At 41.9% G+C, this 24770-nt stretch overlaps 1 protein-coding gene across 1 annotated transcript; it reads right to left on the bottom strand.

The window, feature by feature from the left end:
• Positions 1 to 12348: 12348 nt before the first annotated feature.
• Positions 12349 to 20211, bottom strand: LOC310634948 (maestro heat-like repeat family member 5; the record flags this gene model as incomplete). The annotated part of the gene is made up of 6 exons (XM_083353484.1): positions 20090 to 20211; positions 19437 to 19541; positions 18287 to 18422; positions 16514 to 16605; positions 14276 to 14428; positions 12349 to 12444 (listed from the first exon to the last, which is right to left on the bottom strand). The coding sequence occupies exons 1-6, from the start codon at positions 20156 to 20158 to the stop codon at positions 12349 to 12351; spliced, it is 651 nt and encodes a 216-aa protein (XP_083209610.1). The 5' UTR covers positions 20159 to 20211.
• Positions 20212 to 24770: the final 4559 nt, after the last annotated feature.

The raw sequence follows: 24770 nt of genomic DNA, 5'->3' as shown, positions 1-24770 counted from the left end.
ATTTACATCCATTTACAATTGTGTAAATCAGATGAATCTGGAGAATTGGCTGTATTGCTAAATTTTAAACTCATGGGAAAGGTCTGTCCTAGATGTCTACTGTTATATCTATTATCTGTGTCGATTGCCTGGTGATGAAGATGCCTCAAACTTTATTAAAGAATAACTGGCTGGGAACTTGACATATCTGACAATTACTAGTTTCTGTTCTGATTTGAAGGAGCTAGTCTTGAAAAGCAAAGCAAAAATGATTTTCCATTCCCATAGCATTTTTGGAAGCTGTGCAAAAAGCAGAAAGTTTAATACAGCTTTCTTTGGTGTTCCACTGATGTCCCACCGCTATTGTGACTAAGTTAAGAGGGAACTTAATGCATTAAAAGCCATTCTTAATGCATTAAAAGCCATTCTTAGTGTCAAAGAAAATAAGAAGAAAAAAGGCACATTGAACAACACTGCTTCTAAGGGAGTGGTATTTTTCAGTGATATACAAACGAAAGCCATGGGTCCTTCCATTTTTCTAACACCTTTGAAGATAAAATATACTGGAAAAATATAAGGAAAAAAATAAACCCTTCCCAATCCTTTGCCCTCTCCTGTCTTTCAAAAAAAAAGGAGGGGGAGGGCAGCAGGGCTTCCATGCATTTTCAGAGTCAACTCAAATTAGGCAGTTTGTGCTTGCTTTCCTATTTCTCTAGACGTGGCATCTATTATTATGATGTTGCTGTTTTCACATTTACCAGAGACTCAAACTAAATCTTAAGTTGAAAGTGCAGGTTAGGATCACAATGGCTTTAAAATAACAATGAACTGCAAGGACTTCTTGTTCAAAACATGGGATTGACATGGTTCACATCTTGGTGTAAAAGGGGCCTTGGGGAAAGAAAGATTGTTTACAATTTATTTCCTTTTCTGAGTATAACCTTATTGTCTTCCTGTTCAAGATTACAGTTTCTTAAGACAAGTGGCATATAATTTACTAATTCCTGGAAGTATGCTAGCCTATGTATAAGTGGCAAGACAATCTTTTTCATTGTTATTGCAAAAAGGAATATTAATGCCTTGTAACCAGGATGTAAGTAAACAGCTATCTATTAATTGAGGTAAAGAATTGCCAAAAGGGCATATCTATAGCAAAGCATAAACTTTCAGAGTCTCTTAAGATTATATAATTGGGCTTTGGTACTTTCTCAGGATTAGCAAAAATATCAAAGTTCTTATTTCAGATTAAATTTCCAGAGGCCAGGCAAGGAAATGATGTGTATTAAAACACCTTATTGTGGCACATAGTTGGCACTTTTATATTTTTGGGAAATGGAACTGTCTCACACTATGGATAATTGAGCAGTTAATGAGTCCAAAAATTTTAACAAATTGCCCTGATTGTTTCCTAAAATAAATTTAGGATTATTAGAAAAGCAACAGGAAATCCTCCAGGGCTACCATATCTCGGCTACACAAATCCAGGCCCCCCACTAGATGGCAGCTTTTTGATATTTTTGCTGCTGCCTAGTGATCCTCTGGTGTTGTCAGCCCAGATTTGGTATGGTAGTCCCATTATTTTTCTGAGTAGAGGTTTATAATTTTTTTTAACCCGTGGTAAAACTCTTGGGCCAGAACAGAACGATTAGCACATTTACACTGCTTAAAAATAGTTTTAGATTGCTTTTTTGTCCTTGTGGCAGTGTTGAGAATATGTCTTTGAAGTGAACTGTTATCAGCATTCAAAGTATCCCTAGGACAAATAGAAAATAAGCATACGCACATGTGAAATATATCAAATTGCCACCCTTGACCACTGTTCCATTAAAAGGCAAAGCCTTGGGGGCATCAAAGAATACAGCATGTTTGGACTGCATATTTTCAGACCATTGCTGTTTGCCTGTAAGCTAAAATAATAATAATAATAAATGGGGGTTAGGAAAATAGTAGGAATTGGAAGGAATGGACAAGTGGAAAAGACAAAAGACCACTTTCAGTCCAAAAACTAGCAGTAAAACTCAAATAGCAGAAAAATCACAACAGTCTTAATGTAATGAATAGCACTGTATCTGTGTTCTGAAACAGAATGACTCACCTGAAACAGAATGACTTACCAAATGATTTTAAATGAGAATTCTCATTTAAGAGCAAGAGAATTAGGATGGCCTCTCATGAAAACCAGCTGAGTGACTCTGAACCAGTCACTCTCAGTCCAACCCATCTCACAGTGTTGTGATTGGGAAAACTGAAGGAAGAGGGAGTACTACGTATATCTGTTGCCTTCGGTTATTTGTAAAAAAAAATACTATATACAGGCAGTATACAAATTAAATAAATAAAATGTATGCCATAGCTCAGAAGAAAATGGAGAATCAAAATTGTGACCTCTTCTAGCATTGAAATGATCAGTCATAATTAAGTGGCCTGAAGAAAAAAACGGGAGCCACTACAAGAGTTTGAGAAGGAATATAAACAAACACCCTACCTAAATATTATTAATCACAGGGAATCGCTAATAACTGTAAAGACAGTGAAATTAAGAAAGGCATCTTTAATCTGAGTCTATTCTGCTTTTACCTCAATGAATTACTCAGATTACATACAGAATATCAGGACTGACATTTCTGGAGCGTCTAGTTTCCTGTCGTAAAATAATATGTCATTTAATATATTCCACAGCATTCCTTCCCTGTGAGGTCACCTGGCGATAATCCATGAAAGAAACTCCTAGCTAAAAGTTTTATTTCTATTTGGGAAAGAAAATCCGAGGGGTAAAGCAAAGGTTTATAAAATGAATTGGGTAGGCACGTCAGAATTCATGACATCTGTTTTAAACACACAAAAAAAGTTGGAATTTCCTTTGACAGAGCATCTTCCAAAAGTCTCTTTCACTACTGTTACTCGGATGATTGATTGCTGATTGATTGACACCTATGTTCAATACAAACCACGATGACACAAAAGTGATAAAACACAAACCTCAGTCTTTCATACTTGATCCTGTATTGAATTCAACTATGTTTTTTTTACCATACTTCACCATTGCTTCTTTCTTGGAGATATTTAGGTTGAGATGCATAAATAGAATTCTGAAAACTAATACAGTTATCTTACCAAAAATATTTGTTTGAATGAGATTTTGGGTTTTCAGAACATATTCAAGATTCATTACAGATAGGATGGTTAGAGATTATCTGGGCTTCCTGTTTTGATTGTGTTAGATACAATCTCCTTGTTCTTCTATCTTCGTTTTGCAGAATATGGAGGATCATTAAAAGCCAGCTTATTTAGCAAGTGTGTGCCTGCAGCTCTGTTAAAAATATTACTTAATCAGAATATCTATTGGCTATATGTGCCATTTTAGTAACTTCTAAAGGCATGCTACATTTTCTACCAATTATGTTATGGTATAAATAGGATTATCTTGGAGTATATATTTTTTTAGGAAATTAAAAGTGTGCTTTATTTATTCAGTCCTCTGAGCAGGAGGTCAGTTTACCAGATGCCTTTGTGCTAAATAAAAAGTATAGGTTATTACAATTTTAGTTATCCAGATGCTCTAAAGCAAAATTACTGCTTAAACCCGGTAGTGGAGAATTATTTTAAATTTAGATGGGACCAGCTGTTTCATAGTTTGTCAAAGAAGAGGCCTGTGAATTCCCCAAAATGATAAAAATCATGGGCAAAATGATCATCAACAGTTATGTTGGGAAGAACATAATCATTTATTTTTATTTTTTATTTTAATCCCATTTATATCCCGCCCTTCTCCGAAGACTCAGGGCGGCTTACAATCTAAACACAAATCAATGTGCTCAGCAGTAGCCTTCATTCTATGTATATGCCTGCTTTTAGACTCACCAACTAATACAGGGGTGTCAAACTGGCAACTCATGTGACATGTTGTGACACATCGTGACTTTTTCCCCATTGCCAGCAATGGGGTGGGCACAGTTTTGGTGTGACGCATCCGCAGGCCAGCAGTTCGACACCCCTGAACTAATAGGATAGGGTGGTCTACATTTGAACAATATCTAGAAATGATTAAATCAAGACTCATGTTTTTAGGTTAGCTACAGCATGATCCTTTCTTTAAAATAAACCAAGCTAAAGATATTTCACATGCAGTATATCAGAAATATATCCAGCCTAGAAGCGGAATTAAAATCTGTCCACTTAAGAAAGAACCCATGGTTTGGGATAATATTCTGAAGGAAAAAACAATTTATGTTGAATCTCCAGTAAACTAAATTCTAGGGCTCAGCATTTGCTGGAGTCATCAAACTGGGCCTCTGCTACAAATTGGTATTCTTGTTTATCCAGATAGACATATTTATTTAGGATCGCTTCCAAGACTGAGCTACAGATAGATAGTTTGGGAACTCTGCAGAAGATGTCCTGGTGAAGAAAAGGTAATTTCTAGCAATTACTGATTGCCACGTTATTTGACGTGGGTTCAACATGCTCAATGACCTCAGATATGTGCGGTTTTTCAATAAGTAACAGTTTTATTAATCTTTTATATGTTTTTGGAGCCTCTTAGGGGTAATGGAATTCCCCCAAAGGGATTTTCCATGTTTTGGTATGTGTCTACAGTACTTCCTCAAAGATCAGCTTACTTGGCTGTTCTAATGAGGAAATACAGTAAGAATCTTTGATGTTCCAGTGAAGAATTAGATTTTGATCATGAAAGAAGCACAGCGAATTATGTGATATTAGGACAGAACATCATATAAAATGTCTCAATTTATATTTCCCTCTGACAGTTCACAGTACAAATAACTCTGCCAGTTGCTCTCCCACCATATATATATATATTTATGAATGAGAGGCCAGGTTTGTATACCACCTGTAACCCTCTTATGCTTATTGCTTGCAGTAAGGTAGAGGAACATTTCTGTCAAGATTTTAAAATAGTATTTCTCAAACTTGGCAACTTGAAGACACATGGACTTCATCTCCCAGAATTCACCGGCCAGCATGTTGATTAGGGAATTCTCAGAGCTGAAGTCTTAAGTTGCCAAGTTTGAGAAATACTATTTTAAAGGATGGAATACAATTTTAAAGGATGAAATACTATTTTAAAGGATGGAATTCCCTCAGGGCAATCTTGCTTGCTAGATTGATAAATCTTTTATTGGGCTCATAGATTAACGGATTGTGAATCCAGTCTAACCAGCTTGATCAGGGAGGAACATTTTAGAATTTTATTTATTTTATTACTTATTCAACAAATTTAGTCACCCAACTCCTACACAATGACTCTGGGTGGCTATGTAAATTTTCAATTGATAGGACTTGTGAGAATATTTCATACTTGCAATGTTTGAGGAAATGTTAAACTTCTTGTAATGGTAACAATAATATTTTATAAAATGAGCTGTAAACGAAAACATGACATTAAAATATACACAATATTTTGTTAGTCTTTCATTAGTCCCCATCAGTAATCGGGGGGTGGGGGTGGGGTGAGGAGGGAGGTAATCATAAATGAAACAATTGCTTAACAGATTCCCAGTCCAGGTTTCGCAGCTGCTCCTTAAAACACAGTATATTGAAGGCCTTTCCTTACATGTACCTTTGTGGATAACCAAAATGCCAAAATGGAGGGGAGGGGAGTTGGCTATCTTTCCATGATGTTGTCTTCAAAATATTCATAGGCCACGAGTGAAAAAGACTTAAATCATTCTTAGCTGTATTAGTCAAGCTAGGATTTTTGCTTTTAAGCCAATAGTGTCAAGCAATACCCTATATCTGTGGTGGTAAACCTATGGCACGCGTGCCACAGCTGGCACGCAGAGCCCTCTCTGTGGGCACGTGCACCGTTGCCCCAGTCCTAGGCCTTCAGTTGGGTTTTATAAAACTTTTTCGCTTTAGGCCTCCGCCACCGTGTGCAAAAAAAAAAAAAGGTTCAATCAATCAATTTCAACCTCGCGGGGGAAAAAAAGATCTCGCAAAGTTGGAATTGATTGAAATTTTTAGTCCCACCTAGTCTGCCATTGCACCGCAGCCACGCCCACCCAATGGGCCACACCCACCCAATTGGCCACACCTGCCCAGTGGGCCACGCCCACCCGGCACCTGATGATACATAAGTGGGTTTTGGGTTGCAGTTTGGGCACTCGGTCTCTGAAAGGTTCGCCATCACTGCCCTATATAATAAGGCTATTAGTTATTTTCCCATTGCTTTAGAGCAAGGGTGGGGAACTATGGCTCTTTTATGACTTGTGCTGGCTCAGGAATTCTGGGAGTTGAAGTCCACAAATCATAAAAGGGCCATAGTTCCCTACCTCTGCTTTAGAGGAAGGTGGGCCCACTTCATTTTCCACGAGCCTTAACAAGAAGATGCCTCTAATCATTTTCATAGGACAAAGCTGGACCTCTGCCATACTGAGAGCTTAAACCTTTACATTTCTTTCTATGACTTACTTTTCAGCTAACAATGAAAAATAATCCATGGGCAATTGATTATGGACTATGGGCAAATGCTGAAGACTATAAATATTTATTTAGAACAGCAAGAAGCTGAAATTCCTTTGCTCATATTAATAAATGCCAAGGGTAACAGAAAAGAGAGCAATTTAAATAGAAAAGCAGAGAAAACCAGTTCTGTGTTTTTGCAGCTGGCTGGTAAAGTAGGAGTCACATTGCTCGTCTATGACCTCTTTCCGGGTGACTGCATCCTTGTAATACCTCCTCAATCTATCAGTAAAAAGGATTTATGAAATGCCATAAACCCTGGAATCTTTTGTCTCCAGGAGTTGATTCAAAGGTTTCCTTGAGAAAGTGGTAAGGTAATTTTACAGAGCCATTTCATTTGGGATAACTTGGGAGGAATTCCATTCCATACAGTTCTTGCAAAAATACAGCAATCGATTTGTGTTGCAATTCAATCTCTATGCAAAGTTAGAAGGGAAAGAGGCATTGGACCTCCTACATTGTTTTCTTTTCCCCCCCAATTTTCAATCATTTTGCTTATTTTTGAACGGTGTCTGGAGACTGCCACAGAAATGGGGAATAATCTATCACAGCAGTGTAGACCAGACATGTCAAACACAAGGCCCGGGGGCCAGATCCGGCCCGCAAAGTGGTTTCATGCGGCTCGCGAAGCCATCCTGGAAACAGTGAGGGAACGGCCCCCACTGCCTTGGCCCTGGCCCAGAGACCCTCCTTCTGCCAGAGACCCTCAGATCTGTCCCACTCCTGCCCAGGCCCCCATAGGCACCCTTGAGGCGAACGATGTAGAGCTGGCCATGCCCACCCAGTAGGCCATATGCACTCTGGCCACACCCACCCAGTAGGCCACGCCCACCCAGGCCATACCCACCCGGCCCCCTGAGGGCAACCGCAATGCTGATGCGGCCCTCCATGAAATTGAGTTTGACATCCCTGGTGTAGACTTAGACAGTACTCATTTCTGCTGCTCACCAGTGTATTGGGAAAACTGACTCGTCAGTTTAATGTAAGCTGAATAGTGTGCAACAATGGAATAGCTAAACCAACACCTCCAAGTTTGCGTTTAAGATTTTTAAATAAACTGTGGGGCCCTTGGTGCTCTCTGAGCCTGGTTGTTTTCTTGCAGGCATTTCACTACCAAACTAGGTAATATCATTAGTGCTTGAAGGGAGTGAGGCTTCCCACTATATATATCCTGGACCTAGTGACTTGCCCTGTCAGTGTTGGTGGGAGTGTTCTTGATGGTTCGTTGATTAGGCTATTGTGCACGGTTAGCATGCTTGCCTGTGCTGGTAGTTCCTTGGCTGGCATATTGTTTACTTCTTGTTTCTCTAGTGATAATCTATACCTTTTACATAAAGAAAGAAAAATGAGAGCAATCCTAAATTACCCTTGTGACTCAACTTCCATGGCTCTGATTTGCTTTTTCTTTTCTTTTCTTAAAACAACTGTTTTTACTTGAGTTCCTAGTCCAGACCACAACACACCTTCAAATATGCCTGATAAACAGCTGGCAACCAGTGCAGATCTTTCAGTGAAAGCATCATCATACTACATCCACATGAAATCAGTGTTCCTCCAGTTCCGCCAATCACTGTTCTGCCCCAACTACCTCTGTTCTGAATCACTGCTGAATGATGGTTTTCCATGCATGTGGGCACAACACATGATAGCTAAGCTGATTGGTTGAGTTTTCTGCTTTTGGTGTCCTCCCTTTTTCTCATATTAGTAGCTAGCAGGAAAAGCATCTGTCTCTTACGCACTGCTAAGGAAGGAGAAGATTGGGCTGTCGTCTCTCGCCTCCTTCCTTCTACCAGCATCTCATTCTTTAGGACAGGGGTCCCCGACCTCTGGGCCATGACCTGGTAGTGGGCTGTGGCCTGCTTGCCACCAGGCCACAGGACAAGCTGGCCAGTGCGCATAGGTGTGCGTGCACACCCACTCGCACTAGGTCTGTGGCCATGGGGCACAAAACCAAGATGCTGCTGCACCTTGGGGAACGAAAACAGGACTCCAGCACCAGACCTTGGGGTGTGAAAATGGGCCACCACCACACTGCAGAGTGCAGAAATGGGCACCCGTGAGGTGCAAAAACGGGGCACCTTCGCACTGCAAGGTGCAAAAACAGCTGCTGCAGTGCCACAGGGCACGGAAATGGGGCACCGCCACACTGCAAGGCACAAAAACGGCCGCCCCGCACTGCAGGGTGCAGAAACAAGGTGCTCGCCATACACAAACGGGGCAGGGCTAGTGAATATAATGCAGGCAGAGGCAGAGGCACAGGGGCGGAGGCAGGCAATCCCGATGTGCCGTGTGGCGCATCAGGATTACTTGCCTCCCCCTGTGCCTCTGTCTCCATCTGCTACCAGTGCCACCACGTGAGCTTCCCATGATCCAGCCCCCCCCCGTGCCTCTGCTTGGAAGGCTGGCCTGGTGGTTGCAGCGCTCAGACCTACCTGTGCTGCGCTGTGCAGGTTGTAGCTGCTGCCAGACACCGTTGGCCCCCGTGCGCTCGCTGCCTCCTGTGTACGTGCCAGGGGGTGAGGGCTGATCACCCTGGTATCGTGTTTCCCCGAAAATAAGGCCTAGTGCGTCTTTTGGAGCAAAAAAATATATATAAGACTGGGTCTTATTTTCAGGGAAACACTGAATATAACATCTAATTAGTGACTTAAGGGATGCAGGACTGTCTGAGTGACAAATGACAAGAAATAAATGATAAATTATTCCTTATTTCATGCTTTCCCAAATGATGTCTTCTAAGTATCTTGGTTTTCAGCTCTCATAATACCAAAACTAACCTGGCAGTCTGGAGGGCTAGTATGAAGCTTGATGCTGTATAATACAGGTGGTCCTTGTTTAAGAATCACTTGCTCAGTAACTCTTTGGACTTACCACAGTGCTGAAATAGTAGTACTTATGAGCGATCACAGTATGACTGCAGTGATGTGATCATGATCCGGGCATTCAGTGACTGGCTTGTAATTGCACCGCAGTATCCCGCAAGTCACGTGATTGCCATTTGTGAACTTCCCTGCCGGCTTTCTACAAGCCAAGTCAATGGAGAAGTTGACAGGAGGTTGCAAGTGGTGACCGGCTGACATCCTTGCTTAATGTGCCACCATGGTTTGCTTATTGAGGGCAACTGGAAGCGATGGGATTTCTGTCACTAAGTGGCATGGTCATGTGGTGTCTCACTTTATGACCGGGTTACTTAGCAATGGAAATCCCAGTTCCAATTGCCATCATTAAGTGAGTGCTTCTTGTTTTCTATAAGGAGTTGCTCTGAATGTGCAAGATGGCACAAGATGGCAAAGGTAGTACAGGGCAGCTATTATTACAGATAAGGGTAAGATCTCACATAAGCAAAAACTTTCACAAAAATAGACACAATAATTTAATCAGAAATCACCTTGCTTGCTTAATGAAATAGTAATAATCATAATACAAAGAAATTTGGCTGCGGCCCTTGTAGTCACTGAACAATGCACCAATATAGTGTATATCATTCTCTGCTCCCCTGGTGACACCATAACTAGACATAAGGTGCCTGGTACTTTGAAGTGCCAGTTATATGGAATGCTGCTTTGTGATCCAGCACAAAATTAGTTCTAGGTGGGAAGCAATCTTTAGATTCTTCAAGGTTCCTCGGGAGAAAAAAAATATGACTTCTCGCTATTAGGGATGGGAGGAGGAAACAAGTTAAACTACACCAGGAAATAGTTGAAAACAGACTGAAAATCTTTCTCTCCCACTATTCTTGTCCTTCTTTCCGAAGTGTTTCATGCTTTCAGTCCTCAGGAGTACGGCACCTAGTTAAAAAAAGAAGGGGAACTTATTCAGGTTAGGTAAATTATACATAGGAAACGTTACTGCACGGATGTTAAATATGAAGGTGGCATTTAGTAGAAGCTGTAGATTTTATCAGAAAAAACTGCTTTTATCTTATTAGTAAAATGAATAAATGATCATGTCCTTTCTGAGGGTTAATTATTGAATACCAGCTTTTCCCAGGCTGTGGCACAATATTTTGACACTGCAATTGCTACCATTCCTAATTTGTATAGGAACTGATTTTTTTAATGGCTAGAGCTTCTTCTTCTTCTTCTTCTTCTTCTTCTTCTTCTTCTTCTTCTTCTTCTTCTTCTTCTTCTTCTTCTTCTTCTTCTTCCTCCTTCCTCCCTCCTTCCTCCTCCTCCTCCTCCTCCTCCTCCTCCTCCTCCTCCTCCTCCTCCTCCTCCTCCTCCTCCTCCTCCTCCTTCTTCTTCTTCTTCTTCTTCTTCTTCTTCTTCTTCTTCTTCTTCTTCCTCCCCTCCTCCTCCTCCTCCTCCTCTCAAAACTGGTCTAACTTTACCTCAAGCTAAGCACAAACACACACACACATATTGGAAAAGCCCCTTTTACTTAGTGATGGTGTGATTCACTTAATAACCATAGCAAAAAGGTTATAAAACCAGGCATGGCTCACTAATGACCACCTTACTTAGCGATGGAAGCTGTGGTCCTAATTATGTTTGGAGGTTGAAGAAAGACTAACTGTAGTCATAAGCGTCTCTTGGGGGCACAGATAGGGCAAATGAGAAAGGTAGAAAGCGACTTTTATTAAATCTCCATCCTTCACCAGATTGACTGGCAGTGGCTCCTGTATCCAAATGACATTTCTGGTTCAGATAGTGATATGAGAAATCAAGACTTGTAATAGCTCCTTTGAGAATAAATGTCAACATTATTTAGTGATTAGCATTATTATTTGGACCAATTTCATGTCAAAGGTAGGGATTAAAGCAGGGGTGTCCAACTTTGTCAGCTTTAAGGCCTGTGGACTTCATCTCCCTGAATTCCCTAGCCAGTCATTTAAAGTCCAAAAGTCTTTAAAAGTTGCCAAGGTTGGGTTAAAAGTTGGATTAAAGGCTATCCAGTAAGAAGAGAATAAAAAGAGTCAATCCGAGCAGACCTCAGAAGGTAACATCGCTGCAATAAATATTCAGGTATTCTTGGAAACTTCCAATTAAAGACTAAGAAGCTTCTAAGAACTAGTAACTGTTGCTGGATTACATATCTTTCACCTGATTAGCCTGCTTCTCTTTAACTAAACAAGCAAGCAGAACATTAAAATTTATTACATGTAATGCATAATCTCTTGTAGAGATTATGAACCACGTTTTTTTTTTCAACCTTCAAAAAAGGAAGCTGGGTTACATAATTCACAAAAAAAACCACACCCAATTAAAAACAATTAAACAATTGTTTTAATTAAACAATTAAAAAGTACTGAGGTCTTCCTAGAGACTGCAAATGGTCAAGAATTGACCAAAGGTAACAGAAGACATAGTTACATCTCATGACCGGTCCATAGCTCCTACTCTCTTAAAGGTACTTTCTTGCCAACAAAAATAAAATAAAATAATAATGCTCTTCTTGAGAGTCAAGAGCTCAACTACAGATTTACTTTCAGAAATGATAGAAGTGACAGTTGAGAACAAATGAAAGGAACTGATCTTTTATGATGTATGCTCTCAATTTGCCTGACGTCAATTTTGGATATTTTAAAGCAGGGGTCTTCAAACTTGGCCCTTTTATGACTTGTGGACTTCAACTCCCAGAATTCCTCAGCCAGCATGCCTGGCTGAGGAATTCTGGGAGTTGAAGTCCACAAGACATAAAAGGGCCAAGTTTGAAGACCCCTGTTTTAAAGTAACAGCAGCTCTCTTTTCATAAGATAAGTAATAAAATAGGACAGCTACGGAATGGAAGGTAGAAGTTATCTAACTCAAAACCCTGTTGACTGAGTGCAAAATGATCTAATATACCAATAAAGAAGAGTTGATCCAGACCTTTCCCGTCTGACCTTGGTGGGATCTTCTGCTTGAAAAGCTTGTGCCATAGCCCTGCCGCTTGGCCAGCAGCATTACCTTAATTTGGGAGAAAGCTTTGCAAAGCTTCAGGGACCTCTCGGAGAATCCGAAGCTTGTGAAGTTGCTTGTAGATCTCCTTCTCCACGTCTTCTGCCTGGAAGATGCGGGGAGCGGAAGCCCAACCCCAAAACAAAGGATGAGATGTTGTGAGGCAAGGACGGGTGCCATCGCTTTTTCCCCCTTTGCCTTCATTGGCTATAATAATACCTATCTATTTCTGTATACGTCTACAGATTCTCTGTATCTAGAGCAAGGGAACAAGGCTTTTTGGTCAAGTGCTGGACTCTTGGTCTTGCTCCACTCCTGCCCCACTCCTGCCCCAGGTTTCTTGCATATTTAACTCTGCCCTTTTTCATTATTATTATTGAATCATTGCTGCTAACATTTTCTACAATTGCTACGAAATTTTCCCATCTGCACTTCTTTTAAAAACTTAAGTACAATAGCTAGTTCCAGGTGTGCTCATTTAAAAAGGACCGGTTTTGGTTTTGCTCTGTTTGTCATAATAGAGAATAATGGCACAAAGGAAAGGTTGCCCTTTTCTGAGGACTGAGAGTAACAGCCAATTTTATATTTTCAAAAATATTTTTAGTAGGAATAGCGGCACTATTGGGAACTATATCATTATGTCCAGCAGAGGCTCAATGATCCTTCCTCCCTCCCTCCCTCCCTCCCTCCCTCCTTTGCATTTCTTCCTTCCCGTCTTCTTCCTTCCTTCCAGGATTCCTTCCTTCCTTCCTTCCTTTGCTTTCCTTCCTTCCTTCCTTCCTTCCTTCCTTCCTTCCTTCCTTCCTTCCTTTGCTTTCCTTCCTTCCTTCCTTCCTTCCTTCCTTCCTTCCTTCCTTCCTTCCTTCTTTCCCATCTAATTAATTCCTTCCTTCCTTCCTTCCCTCCCTCCTTCCTTCCTTCCCTCCCTCCCTCCTTCCTTTGCTTGCCTTCCTTCCTTCCTTCCTTCCTTCCTTCCTTCTTTCCCATCTAATTAATTCCTTCCTTCCCTCCTTCCTTCCTTTGCTTTCCTTCCTTCCTTCCTCCCTCCCTCCCTCCCTTCCTTCCTTCCTTCCTTCCTTCCTTCCTTCCTTCCTTCTTTCCCATCTAATTCCTTCCTTCCTTCCTTCTTTCCCATCTAATTAATTCCTTCCTTCCTTCCTTCCTTCCCTCCCTCCCTCCCTCCCTCCTTCCTTCCTTCCTTCCTTCCTTCCCTCCCTCCTTCCTTCCTTCCCTCCCTCCCTCCTTCCTTTGCTTGCCTTCCTTCCTTCCTTCCTTCCTTCCTTCCTTCCTTCTTTCCCATCTAATTCCTTCCTTCCTTCCTTCCCTCCCTCCCTCCTTCCTTTGCCTTCCTTCCTTCCTTCCTTCCTTCCTTCCTTCCTTCCTTCCTTCCTTCCTTCCTTCCTGTCTCTGTATTGGCAGAATCAGATAGCTCATGGTTTCCTCTTACAAGTTCCTTAAAAATAAGATTCTAGTTTTAGACTGAAACTCCTTTAATTCTTGACCACTGGCCATGCTGACTAATGAGAATTATAGTACAGCACAAGAAATCTGGAGGGCGTCAGGTTGCCTCCCCTTACGGGGCTGAATGCCTGCCTAGTTTCAATATCAACCAATAGTCCTTCCCTTCCCTTCCCTCATTCAGTTTTCCATCTGATTAAGATTTCTGGATAATTCAAAAAGTCGAGTGCTGTTTTGTTGCACTTTGCTTGGCCTTTTGGGTGTACTGCCCTTATATAGATAGATTTGGTTATTTTATTGGCTTGTTGTAAATGCCTGCAACTCCTTAGGGAGCCTAAAATATTTGCAATGCTACCATTTGACTTCCGTATGAGACTCTCTATTCCACCAGGAGTGATTTCATGCAATGCCTATTTTTACTGGGCTGAGGAATGAGGCCCTGAGGCTTCCTCATGTATAAATCAAATCAAGTAGCTTACCGATTCCCGCATTAATTCTGCTGTCTTCCCCAAGAGGGAATAGACTAGAAGGATTCCAGCCTGACTTATCCTCATCAAGGGATCATACATGGCCAGCAAGGAGGTCTGCAGAAAAGCTCTCTTTTGACCCTCTGTGAAGATGTTCCTGAACAGCTGGAAACAACAAGCGGTCATGTTACTATCCAAGAATGGTAGGAGTGTTATTCAACGGGTTTGTTTTAAAAAGCTGCAGTGGAAATTTAAAACACTACTGTCTATTTAGGACAGGTGTATATAACTTCCTTTCGCCCAAGGGCCAAGGTTGAGGGTTGCAGTACACACACACATAGGTGGGCCACATAACATGATTTAAAAACTGTAATTGTTTAATGACGTTTTAGCACCCAGAGTTAATTGTGATGCCTGTCACACCTGAGAATGTGCTTCTGTTCCACATAACTTAGAATTCCAACTAAAACCAGAGAATGTAAAAAAAAAAATTTCCCAACTACCTGAAAGTAATTTGCAACTTTTTGCTGTATAAAACCAAATTTTTCAGAGTCAGCTGATATCCTCAAATCTGGACATTTATAGCCAGTTTTTTCTAATGGTTAAAGCACCAGGCTAGAAAGCAGAAGATGGGTTCAAATCCTGCCTTAGCCATGAAAGTCAGCCGTGCCGGTCTCTCTCTCTCTCTCTCTCTCTCTCTCTCTCTCTCTCTCTCTCTCTCTCTCTCTTAGCCCGACCTACCTCACAGGGTTGTTGTGGGGAAAATAGGAGGAGGAAGGAATTGGAGATGTTCATCACCTTGGCTTGTTTGTAAAAATAATAAAGGCGGGATTCACATAAATAACTAAAATGTGTCCTTGGTAAGTAGTTGAGAAGAGACATGAAGATAGCCATAATATTCTTTTCCTCATTATTCTTTCTGAAACTTCTCTATTTTGGATGATGGCAATATACATTTTTAAGCGGATGGTGGGCATCTTTTTGATCTTATATCTTCTGTCCAGAAAGGGAAAATATAATTTCGGGAACCCAAGGTAGCCAGTTTCCTTTCTCTAAGTGATACTTTCAATATTACCAGTTCAAATCAAAGTATAATTCTTTTCATGTTTCAGAGAATACAGAGGTTACTGTCATGGATGATGGCATCACTTAATAAACATGGCAAAATGATCCATTACTACTACCAAAGAGTAAAAAGACATTTTCACTGATGCACCCACCTTTCACCAGGACTAGCCCTATCATTAGATGTAGTATAATGGCTGCTTTGGGAGATGGACTGAACAGGCAAGCATTGGGGCTAAAGGGCATCCCCATTGCTGTCCAGGATAGCTGTTTCCCTGTAGTTAACATGTATGCTTTTCAGAAAAGGCAATGCCCTGATCAGCAACCTAGAAGCATGGTATCCACACACACCCCCAACCCCCCAATACTTGCAATGAACTAACATGCCTTATGAGGGTTAGGCACCTGTTTACTAACTCTTAAGGCATGTTAGTTTATTGCAAGGTATTTGGGGGGGGGGAAATGGCTTGGGTCCAGACTATCTAAGGGAACACCTGCTGCCGGCATCATCTTCCCATCGTCCTGTGCGCTCCCACAGGGAGGGCCTTCTCAGGGTACCGCCGGTTAATGAATGCTGACGGGTTATTCTCAGGGGAAGGGCGTTCTCTGTGGGTGCGCCTGCCCTATGGAACCAACTACTGCTAAGCTTGTAAGCCGCCCTGAGTCTTCGGAGAAGGGCGGGATATAAATGTAATAAAAAAAAAACTACCTACGGAACTTAGGACTGCCCCCGACCTTCGCTCATTTCGCCGGGACCTGAAAACTTGGCTCTTTGAGCTGTTTGGCCCAGACTGCGGGGTTTTTAATTTTAATTGGGTTTTAGATTTACTTGAGGCTTGAATTTAATTAATTGTTTTAATTGATTTTAATTTTTGTATTTTATGGTTTTAACTGCCCTGTAAACCGCCCTGAGTCCTACGGGAATAGGACAGTATACAAATTAAATAAATAAATAAATAAATAAATAAATAAATAAATACATACATACATACATACATACATACATACATACATACATACAATGCTTCTAGGCTGCTTCTCACAATGTGTTATTGAGAAGACCCCCATAGACAAACCTATATAAGGCAGATTAATGAGTAGCAGGATTGCTCCCATACAAAGGATGTGCATGATTGTTCTTGGCCTATTGGGATATTTCACATCATCAAAGAAAGCTGGTCTTACCTCACCCACCCTGCAGGCATCAAGATAAGCCAACATTTTCTTGTCTTCTGTTTCCTGGCACCACAATTCTCCCGCCTCTGTTGTGCTCAGTCCTGAAAAAGGAGACACCAGAGGCCTAATTCCCATTTCACCCTGCAGGATGAGCCTTTGCAATTGTATGACGGGCTAGCTTTCTGGACCTTTTTGTATCACGCCTGGACTTGGAACTGAAATTTTCTTCCAAGGGGACACGTCTCTGAAACATTTCCATCTAATTCTGGCTGTCATATGAAGCCAGACTAGAGAAACAATTCTGCAAGTGGGTCATGGGGGGGGGAGGAATATATCCCATTTCTTATTTATGTAAAAGTAAGGCCCGACGTCCAGAGGAGGCTTCATTTTTAAATAAATAAAAAGGAAGACAAATGATACTACACCAGGGCAGCTTTCCTTTTGGCTGCTGATTTTTTTTTTTTTTTGCTAACTGAGTCACTTTTCTGGAAGAAAAATGAATACAGTATGAAAGATACGAAGTACTGTAAGTGCTACCGTAGGATGTTTGCTGTCTGGGACCTGTACAACAAGGAGAACCAAGGAGGAGAGTGTGTGAGAGATGAACTCAGTTTCAGCATTAGCATCAGAGTTTCTAAAAATGCAGCTATGGGGAGACGAGAAACATTTGTCCTCTCTCCTCACATAGATTTCAGAAAAGACTGGGCCACTCGAGTTCAGATGATCGACAGCTAGTCCTGCAGTCTGTAGAAACACAGGTGTCAATGCTGCTAACATTGAATGTTATTGCTTGACATGAGATGAAGAAGTAGCTATTTCATATGTTAAACTTGTGTATTGCTTTAAGACTTGTGTATTGTTTTAGTTTAAAATTGGTGGGAGGGAAGAGTAGGAATGCACTCTGAAGGCCATTTGTCTCTCTAAAGAAGATAAGACTTTGGCGGTTCTTCTAACAGAAGGGAAGCTGATTCTTTAAATTAATTGGAGAATATGATTAATGACAAAATTAGAAAGGTGGAGAATTGTGTTTAATTATATTGTGCAAGGGGCGGAGATTTCAGATTCCAGCTTCCTTCGAGCAAGCATTTGCCGGTGTATTAGGCTAATAAAGGACTTTTAAGGTACTGCAAACAATGCCTCAGAGTCACTTGAAAAGCCCATACGTTGGAAACTTGACAACAGGCTTTGAAAAATGCGCTGCAAGAGGGACAGTCAGACTGTGGCCCTTCAGCTGTTGCTGGAGTAAAATTCCTAGCATTACTCACCACTGTCACTCCCAATTTTTCCATCATTATCCTATACCTCCCCTTGCCTCCCCTTTCAGGATATGTGCTAAATCCACCCACTGTTTAAAAGGTGTGGGGGGAAAAAACAGGCAGGAGATCTCCGCCACCATCTTCCCTGCAGTCTGCTGTGGGATTTCCTACCCCCCCCCCTTGGCCCAGCCCTGGTTTTCCAGCTGTACCTCACCAGGATTGGTAGCCTTTCTTTTCTTCCTTTTCATCAGCCCCCCCCTCCCCCGCCACACATACACCTCAACTGATTTTCCCAGTCCATTAGATCGTCATGGTATCGTTCAGTGTTTTGTTTTTGGTTTTTTTTTAGATCCTGTGATTTCTTTAGAGGTTTCGCATCCTCGTGAGCCTCTTGAAAGTTTTTCATTCTCCTCCCTCCCAGCTTGGGAGTTTCTGCTGTCCTGGGGTGAGACAGATTTTAAAGAAGGTAATACAGTAGCTGAGCTCTTGGGGATGGCTCATTGGCTCCTAACCAGGCTTCACTTACCCATGTGATTCAGGAGGAGCTGGTAAAGGCAGCTAATGGCGTCTCTGGCTTGGTAGCTCACCTCTTCCACTGAATCTGTGATGCAAACTGCAAATTGTGCTACCTGGTGTCCCAAACCAGATAGTTCCCCAGATTTCTAGGGAGGAAGAAAGGAAGGAAAAGAGAAGGGGTCTTTTCTTCACATTTTGTGTTAGCTCTTCATTTCATTTTAAAAATAAATAAATCTCTAAGTGATCTTCAGCTAAGGAAGGACCTCTGCACGTGCGTGAAGTAGCCCTCTGGAATAAGAAACTATCCGAAAAGATACTGCATTTTGGAAGGGATGATGGCTGTAAGACCTAAATAGCCCGAAATCCACCCTCTACCCCATCACTTACATCTTGAAAAAAAGTAAAAACTCCCAAGGTCTTGCGCAACAGCACCAAAATCTTACAAGCTTTCACTGTACTTGTGTACGATTGTGCAGATGCAACAGAAAACATTGATTCCCTTCAAGAGTGGCAATGCAAAGCAATTCATTGCTCAGTCTGGAAAAGAGATCTAGTTTAAGAAAGAGAATCTGATTGGTATAGTATAGGTGTTGGCTTAGAATCCAGGAGAACGTGAGTCCTTAGGCCTGAAAGCCAACTGGTGATTTTGGGCAGTTACTTTCCCTCAATCTAACCTACTTCATGAGGTTGCTATGGAGAAAAGAAGGGACAGGAGTATTAGGTATGCCTCCAATAATAATAATAAAAAACATTTCAAAGGAATTATTCAGTTTGGAATGTCAACAAGCATCCAGTGGAGAAGTAGACAAAAGAAAATTATGAAGAGGTCTATCCTCAGTTATAATCTTCTTGGAACACTGCAACACTACAAAGAACAGCTTCCCTCAAACTGGTGGACATCGTAAGGGTTGAATTTCAACTCTTAAAACTCCTGACTAATATGATCTCTTAATGCCATAGAAAAACCTTTCAACTTGTGGCTTTTCTTTTCCTACATGTAATCCAATGGGAAAACTATTTTTTTTTCTCAAAAGGGAAGTTCCCTGTGAGTTTTAAGTTTAGTTAGGGTCAAAGTTTCACAAGCAGGAAAAAGGTGATGGGTGCATTCTTTTAATATGCTTAGTATTTCAAAGTCCAAATCAACTGCGGTCATCACCTACCTCAAAATTTGATTGCTCGTTAACATGGCGAAGCAAGGAGATGCTGCAATTAATGGCTCTGAACCTCTCTTGAGGGTCTTGTGAACGAATCCAGAAATTGACGTGCTGTGAAAGGAAGTTGGAAGTCAGAAAAAGATTGGCTTATCCTGTTTTCATCCAGCAAATATTCAATTTTTATTGATATTTATGGCCACCCAAGAGTCTTATTACTTATTGCTCCATTTCTTGATTTTGAACATTTATTTTTATTTTTAATTTTGCTACTGGTTACTGACTGCTTTAGATTAGGCCAGTGATGCTGCAATGTCAAAAGTGGACAGGATCAAAATTCAAAGGTGGGACAATTGAAACCTTTAAAGTAGGGGAAAAACAGCCCAAAATAAGGGGTGGGCTTGTTGAGGGTTTATGAGGTGAAAAGACTTGAGGTATCTTTTTCATTCCTGAGAATTTGTTTGCAACTCTAAAACAATATATTGGAAATAGTGACCTGCCCCTTTAAATATCTAGAGGTCACTGAAGAAATTTCAGGGACCCTGAAGAAAAGTACAGGCTCCAGGTTGTACGTGTTAAGATACATTAAGTTCCATTTCAACCTCTCCCTCTCATACTAACCTCAAGAGAACCCCACCGCCATCTTCTCTTTAGCCTCTCACCTCTAATATAAATAGGAGATGGTTGATGGTAGGTGTCTCGGAGAGCAGGCCCTTCAGCATAATATCCATGGTATCGAAGGATGATCTGTAGAGTGCCTGTAAAGGGAAGAAAATTTTGCAGGCTGTCCTCTCATGATGGAATTTTCTAACTTATTATAAACCAGCTATCTCAAGAGAAGTAAATTTATTGTGGCATAAGTTCTCATGGACTTATGCATCTCATTTCTGTTCTGTCCCAGTCTACTACGTCTTTGTTACTTCACAAGGCAACCCCTAATTTAGCAGTAGACTGGATAAATAAACCCCCTTTATTAAAGTTACAGACCTTGTCCACAAACAAAACAGAGCAGGAGCCAACAGGAAATAACTCATTGGTAAAATAAACAGACCATCATCTCTTGACACAGAAGTTCTTTGCAAAGGGTTGCCTCCAGCAACCAGCCCTGCCCACATATTCCCTTTTTGTTACGCAGCCCTCAATGTGTGGCTTCTCACTGCTTTCTCCTTCTCCCCTGAAGTCGCCCCATTGCCTCCCTTTGATTTACTCATGTGACCTGTCTACGTTTCTGAGTGTCACTGCGGTCTTCCAGCTGTGCTTCCTCTGAGTCTGACTCTGCCTCCCAGCCCAGCTGGCTTTCAGCTTGACCACAAGTGAAGGGGCCAGGTTCTTCCTCATTTTGTAAGTCTGGTAACTCATCAGAGCCTTCCTCCGACTCTGATGGCTCCCCAAGCCCCACCTCCTCTTCCTCCTCTGATTCCCTGGACTCAGCTGCCGGGATCACAGGCTGGCACAGAATCACAACAATTTCATTGGATACATGAAATATTATTGTCCATTGGTTTGTGTGTTTTATGCACACACGATTCCACGCACATAAATACATGCTTGGATAAAATATGTGAACTTAGGAAAAGAAGATAGCATCTACTACTCTCTTACTATCCTCAGTATCAGACATCATTCAGTGACAACTTTAAAAAGCACAACATATTTGCCCCCAGACCAGCAAAGTTTAATCCCAAATTACCACACTATGAATGTCGGTTGTTTGTGTTTCCATGCTGAATATACCATGGAGAGCCAATCGCAGAATACCTGTTTCTAGCTCAGAAGCAAGAGGGGGCTTCATTTTGCTGGTAAAATAAAGAGAGAAAGCACAGGTTATGCAATGGAAAACAGGGTCCATATGCCTTATTTAATAGAAATAATAGATAACACCCCCCTTCCATGTGTGCGTGCCTGTTGTTGGTAGAGCAAGAGCTAGATCAGGATATGAAATGGAAAGGAAGGGGAATCATTGTAAGACAGGGGTCCTCAAACCTGGCCCTTTTATGACTTGTGAACTTCAACTCCCAGAATTCCTCAGCCAGCACAGCCAAGCACATGACAGCTGGGCAACAGGGACAACACTCCACCCTCACACCCCATTGTGCACAGATGATGCTGCGGGGCGCAGGCAGAGGGTGTAGCTGCCATGGCGCTGCAGCATCTAGGCGCTCTGCGGTGGTCCGTGGTGGGTGGCCCTGCGGGCAGATGGGGCAGGGCTGGAGTGGGGCAGGTGGGCTGGGAGGCGGAGTAGGGGAAGAGCTTGTGGGCCAGGGGGTGGGGTAGGGGCAAGCCAGGGGGCAGGACAGTTTTTGGGCACTCGGTCTCTTAAAGGTTTGCCATCACTGGTCTATAGGCAGTACTGAAGAGAAGAACAGCGTGCAGTGGAATATGTATGTCTGACATTGAGCAACCAAGTTTGTTCCTAAAATGAAGAGGGTCACAAATGCTGCTAACTGGAGCTACCACTTGGCTTTCTAAAGAAACAAGCCCCCAGCTGTAGAATCAGCCCAAAGGTATTTTTTTGGTAGATAGCAGCTACCTCAGGTTGTAGACAGCAAGCATAGAACAGGAGAGAACGAAAGAGGGGACTGAATGGCTGGGCAATGTCTCCATCACCATCTGAAAGAGACGGAGGAAAAATGTCAAGGTGTATTTGCTCAGTCAGGCTTCTTGTCCGCGGATAGTCTTGTGGCCTGGTTTGAGGCGAAAGGAGCTCATTTAGTTTAGTTTAGTTTAGTTTTATTAAATTTTTATACCGCCCTTCTCCCAAAGGACTCAGGGCGGTGAACAGGGCATATAATAAAAATACAAAAATACAAAAGTTAAAAAAGAATTAAATTAATGCCCAAAATAAAACAATAAGAATATACAAATAGTTAAAACCCTAAATTGACTCCCCATCAGGCCAGGCCAGCTTGTTCGAATAAGTGGGTCTTTAACCCGCGCCGGAAGGAGCGGAGATCCGGTGCCATCCGGAGCTCAACCGGCAGTTGATTCCACAGAGCCGGGGCGCCCACAGAGAAGGCCCTCCCCCTGGGGGCCACCAGCCCCCTTTTGCCCTTTAGCATCAGAAGGGGAAATGATGAGAGCAGGCAAAGGGGCCCTCTTTGAGAAATAGTTTTCAGTAACAAGGAGCTCTTTTGATTAATGTTTCTAAGCAAATTCCCCATGTGGAACATGGATTTTGATAAAAATCGGTTCAGACCAGCCAGATGCAAAGTCTGTGCAAATAGCTGAACTTTAATAACCTAAAAACTCATCATAATATGGCAAACACCCCTCCTGTCTAGGCAATTAGGCATTAACAACATCGTGGTAAGATTATCATGGGATGCTATGAACTGTTCCATGGTATATATATATACAGTATATAGCTACTGAACATGCTCACGAGAAGCTTGATGACTCGAATGAAGTCATCAAGCCAATTGAAGAACACTCATATGTTTGAACTGTGTATAAAGTGATTATTTCTCTTTTAAGGTGTCCCTCACCTTGTATCTGTAAAGACCTTTTTTTTTACTTACGCATAAATGGTTATTAATCTACCTTGCCAGCTTGGATCCTATTTTGCCAAAGGCACACCGGTCCAAGAAGCTTGCCATGGTTTACAGCTAATGGGTTGCCTCCATTTTTCTCTTCTGTTTACTTCCACTGTTCCTTGATTAGAACTGTTGTGATTCAGGGTCAGCCTGTGGGTTCGGCAGTTGGGTCGGACGACTCAGAGGAGGAGGAGGGGGGTGTTGAAGACCTTGCTGAGGGGGTTGAAGATCTTGCTGATGATAGCCCTCAGGCAGGCCCCTCCCACTTGGTCACCATGGAGACCCAGCTGTGTGAGCCTGACAGTGTGAATGAAGATGACCCACAGCTGGCCCTGTTCAAGGACACCCGACACAGGAGGCAGTCAAGTAGGAGTAAACAGAGGAAGGCAATGGGGCTTCTCGGAAGGAGGCAGAGAGAAGCCACGCCCTGAACTCTTTATAAGGGGAATGTGTGGGGAGGGCTGGTTTGCTGAAAGCAACCGCTCGGATAGTGTTTCAAAGCTCCTGTATCTTGGTTCGTGTCTTGTTTGTTTTTGTAGTAATAAATTTGGCAGACGTAATTCCAGCCTCTTGCCGTTTGTAAAGGGGTTGCCTTTTCTGCAGGGCCGGTAGCAGGCTGGTACAGAACAAGAACAGCCAGGCAATGTTCAGCTGTTTCTCTCAGATCTCAATTTGGTGGCACACATCTGAATTCTGCAAACAAGGCCTGCTAAACCCTGTTAATTCTGCCTTGAAAACCCAAAGCTTACTTTCTGCGATTCGGTGGGTCTGGTTGGATTTGGCTGTCACTCACCACTAGTGCCTCAGTCAACTGATCTTTTGTATATGGAAGATCCAGTGTGTCTTGGCCACATTTTTGTGCAGCCACACAACTTGCAGAAATGGCACGGAGGAAACCAATATTTTCTTCATGGTTATCCAGGAACTGCTGTAATTGTTAATAATTAGAGTTATTAATACAGGTATCATTTCACTAATTGTCATTAATCATTGGGATCATTACTTTTTTTAAAAAAAATAGTATGCAGGCTGACAAATGAATCAAAGACCAAAGTAGGCTCTATCCCATAGGCCCTTCAAACTTGGCCCTTTTATGACTTGCGGACTTCAACTCCCAGAATTCCTCAGCCAGCATGCCTAGCTGAGGAATTCTGGGAGTTGAAGTCCACAAGTCATAAATGGGCCAAGTTTGAAGACCCCTGCTCTGTCCTCAGGCTTTCAATCTAAAAAGTAGCACAAAAGGAAAAGAAGGCTTTTGAGAGAATGGGGCTTTTCATTGGCTCTTTAATTTACTTGTGGCTAAACATTCACAAAAAGTGTCTGAAACTTCCATCCAGAGATGTTTCAGATTGAAGATTAAATAAATAAAGAAAGAAAGAACATTTGGCCATTTCTTTTGGTACCCGATTGTGTGGGGAGGGGAAGTTACCACAGGAAAAAAAATGAAGCTTACCTCATGTAGAGCAGGGGTGTCCAATTTTGGCAACTTTAAGACTTTTGGATTTCAACTGGCTGGCTAAGGAATTCTGGGAGTTGAAGTCCATTGGTCTTACAGTTGCCAAGGTTAGACATCCCTGATGCTGATGAATCTTTTTCCCCCTTCTAATGTGGAATATAATATTAAAATTTCCCACATAGAAAAGAAAAGAGGGTGGCTGAGTCTTCCCTTTCACATTAGATATCTAGTGCTTAATGTGTTTTGGGAGAGGGATCCATTTCTTTATTTGTCCGGGATAATATTCGTGGTAACTACTATATATATACAGATGTTTATGCCATCAAAACTCTACTTTTAGGATAGGGAAAAGTA

This window comes from Vipera ursinii, assembly GCF_947247035.1.
Source record: "Vipera ursinii genome assembly, chromosome: 2".
In the NCBI taxonomy this organism is placed as follows: Eukaryota; Metazoa; Chordata; class Lepidosauria; order Squamata; family Viperidae; genus Vipera; species Vipera ursinii.
The sequence above is the reverse complement of the archived record's forward strand: the minus strand, read 5'-3'. Positions and strand labels throughout refer to the sequence as shown.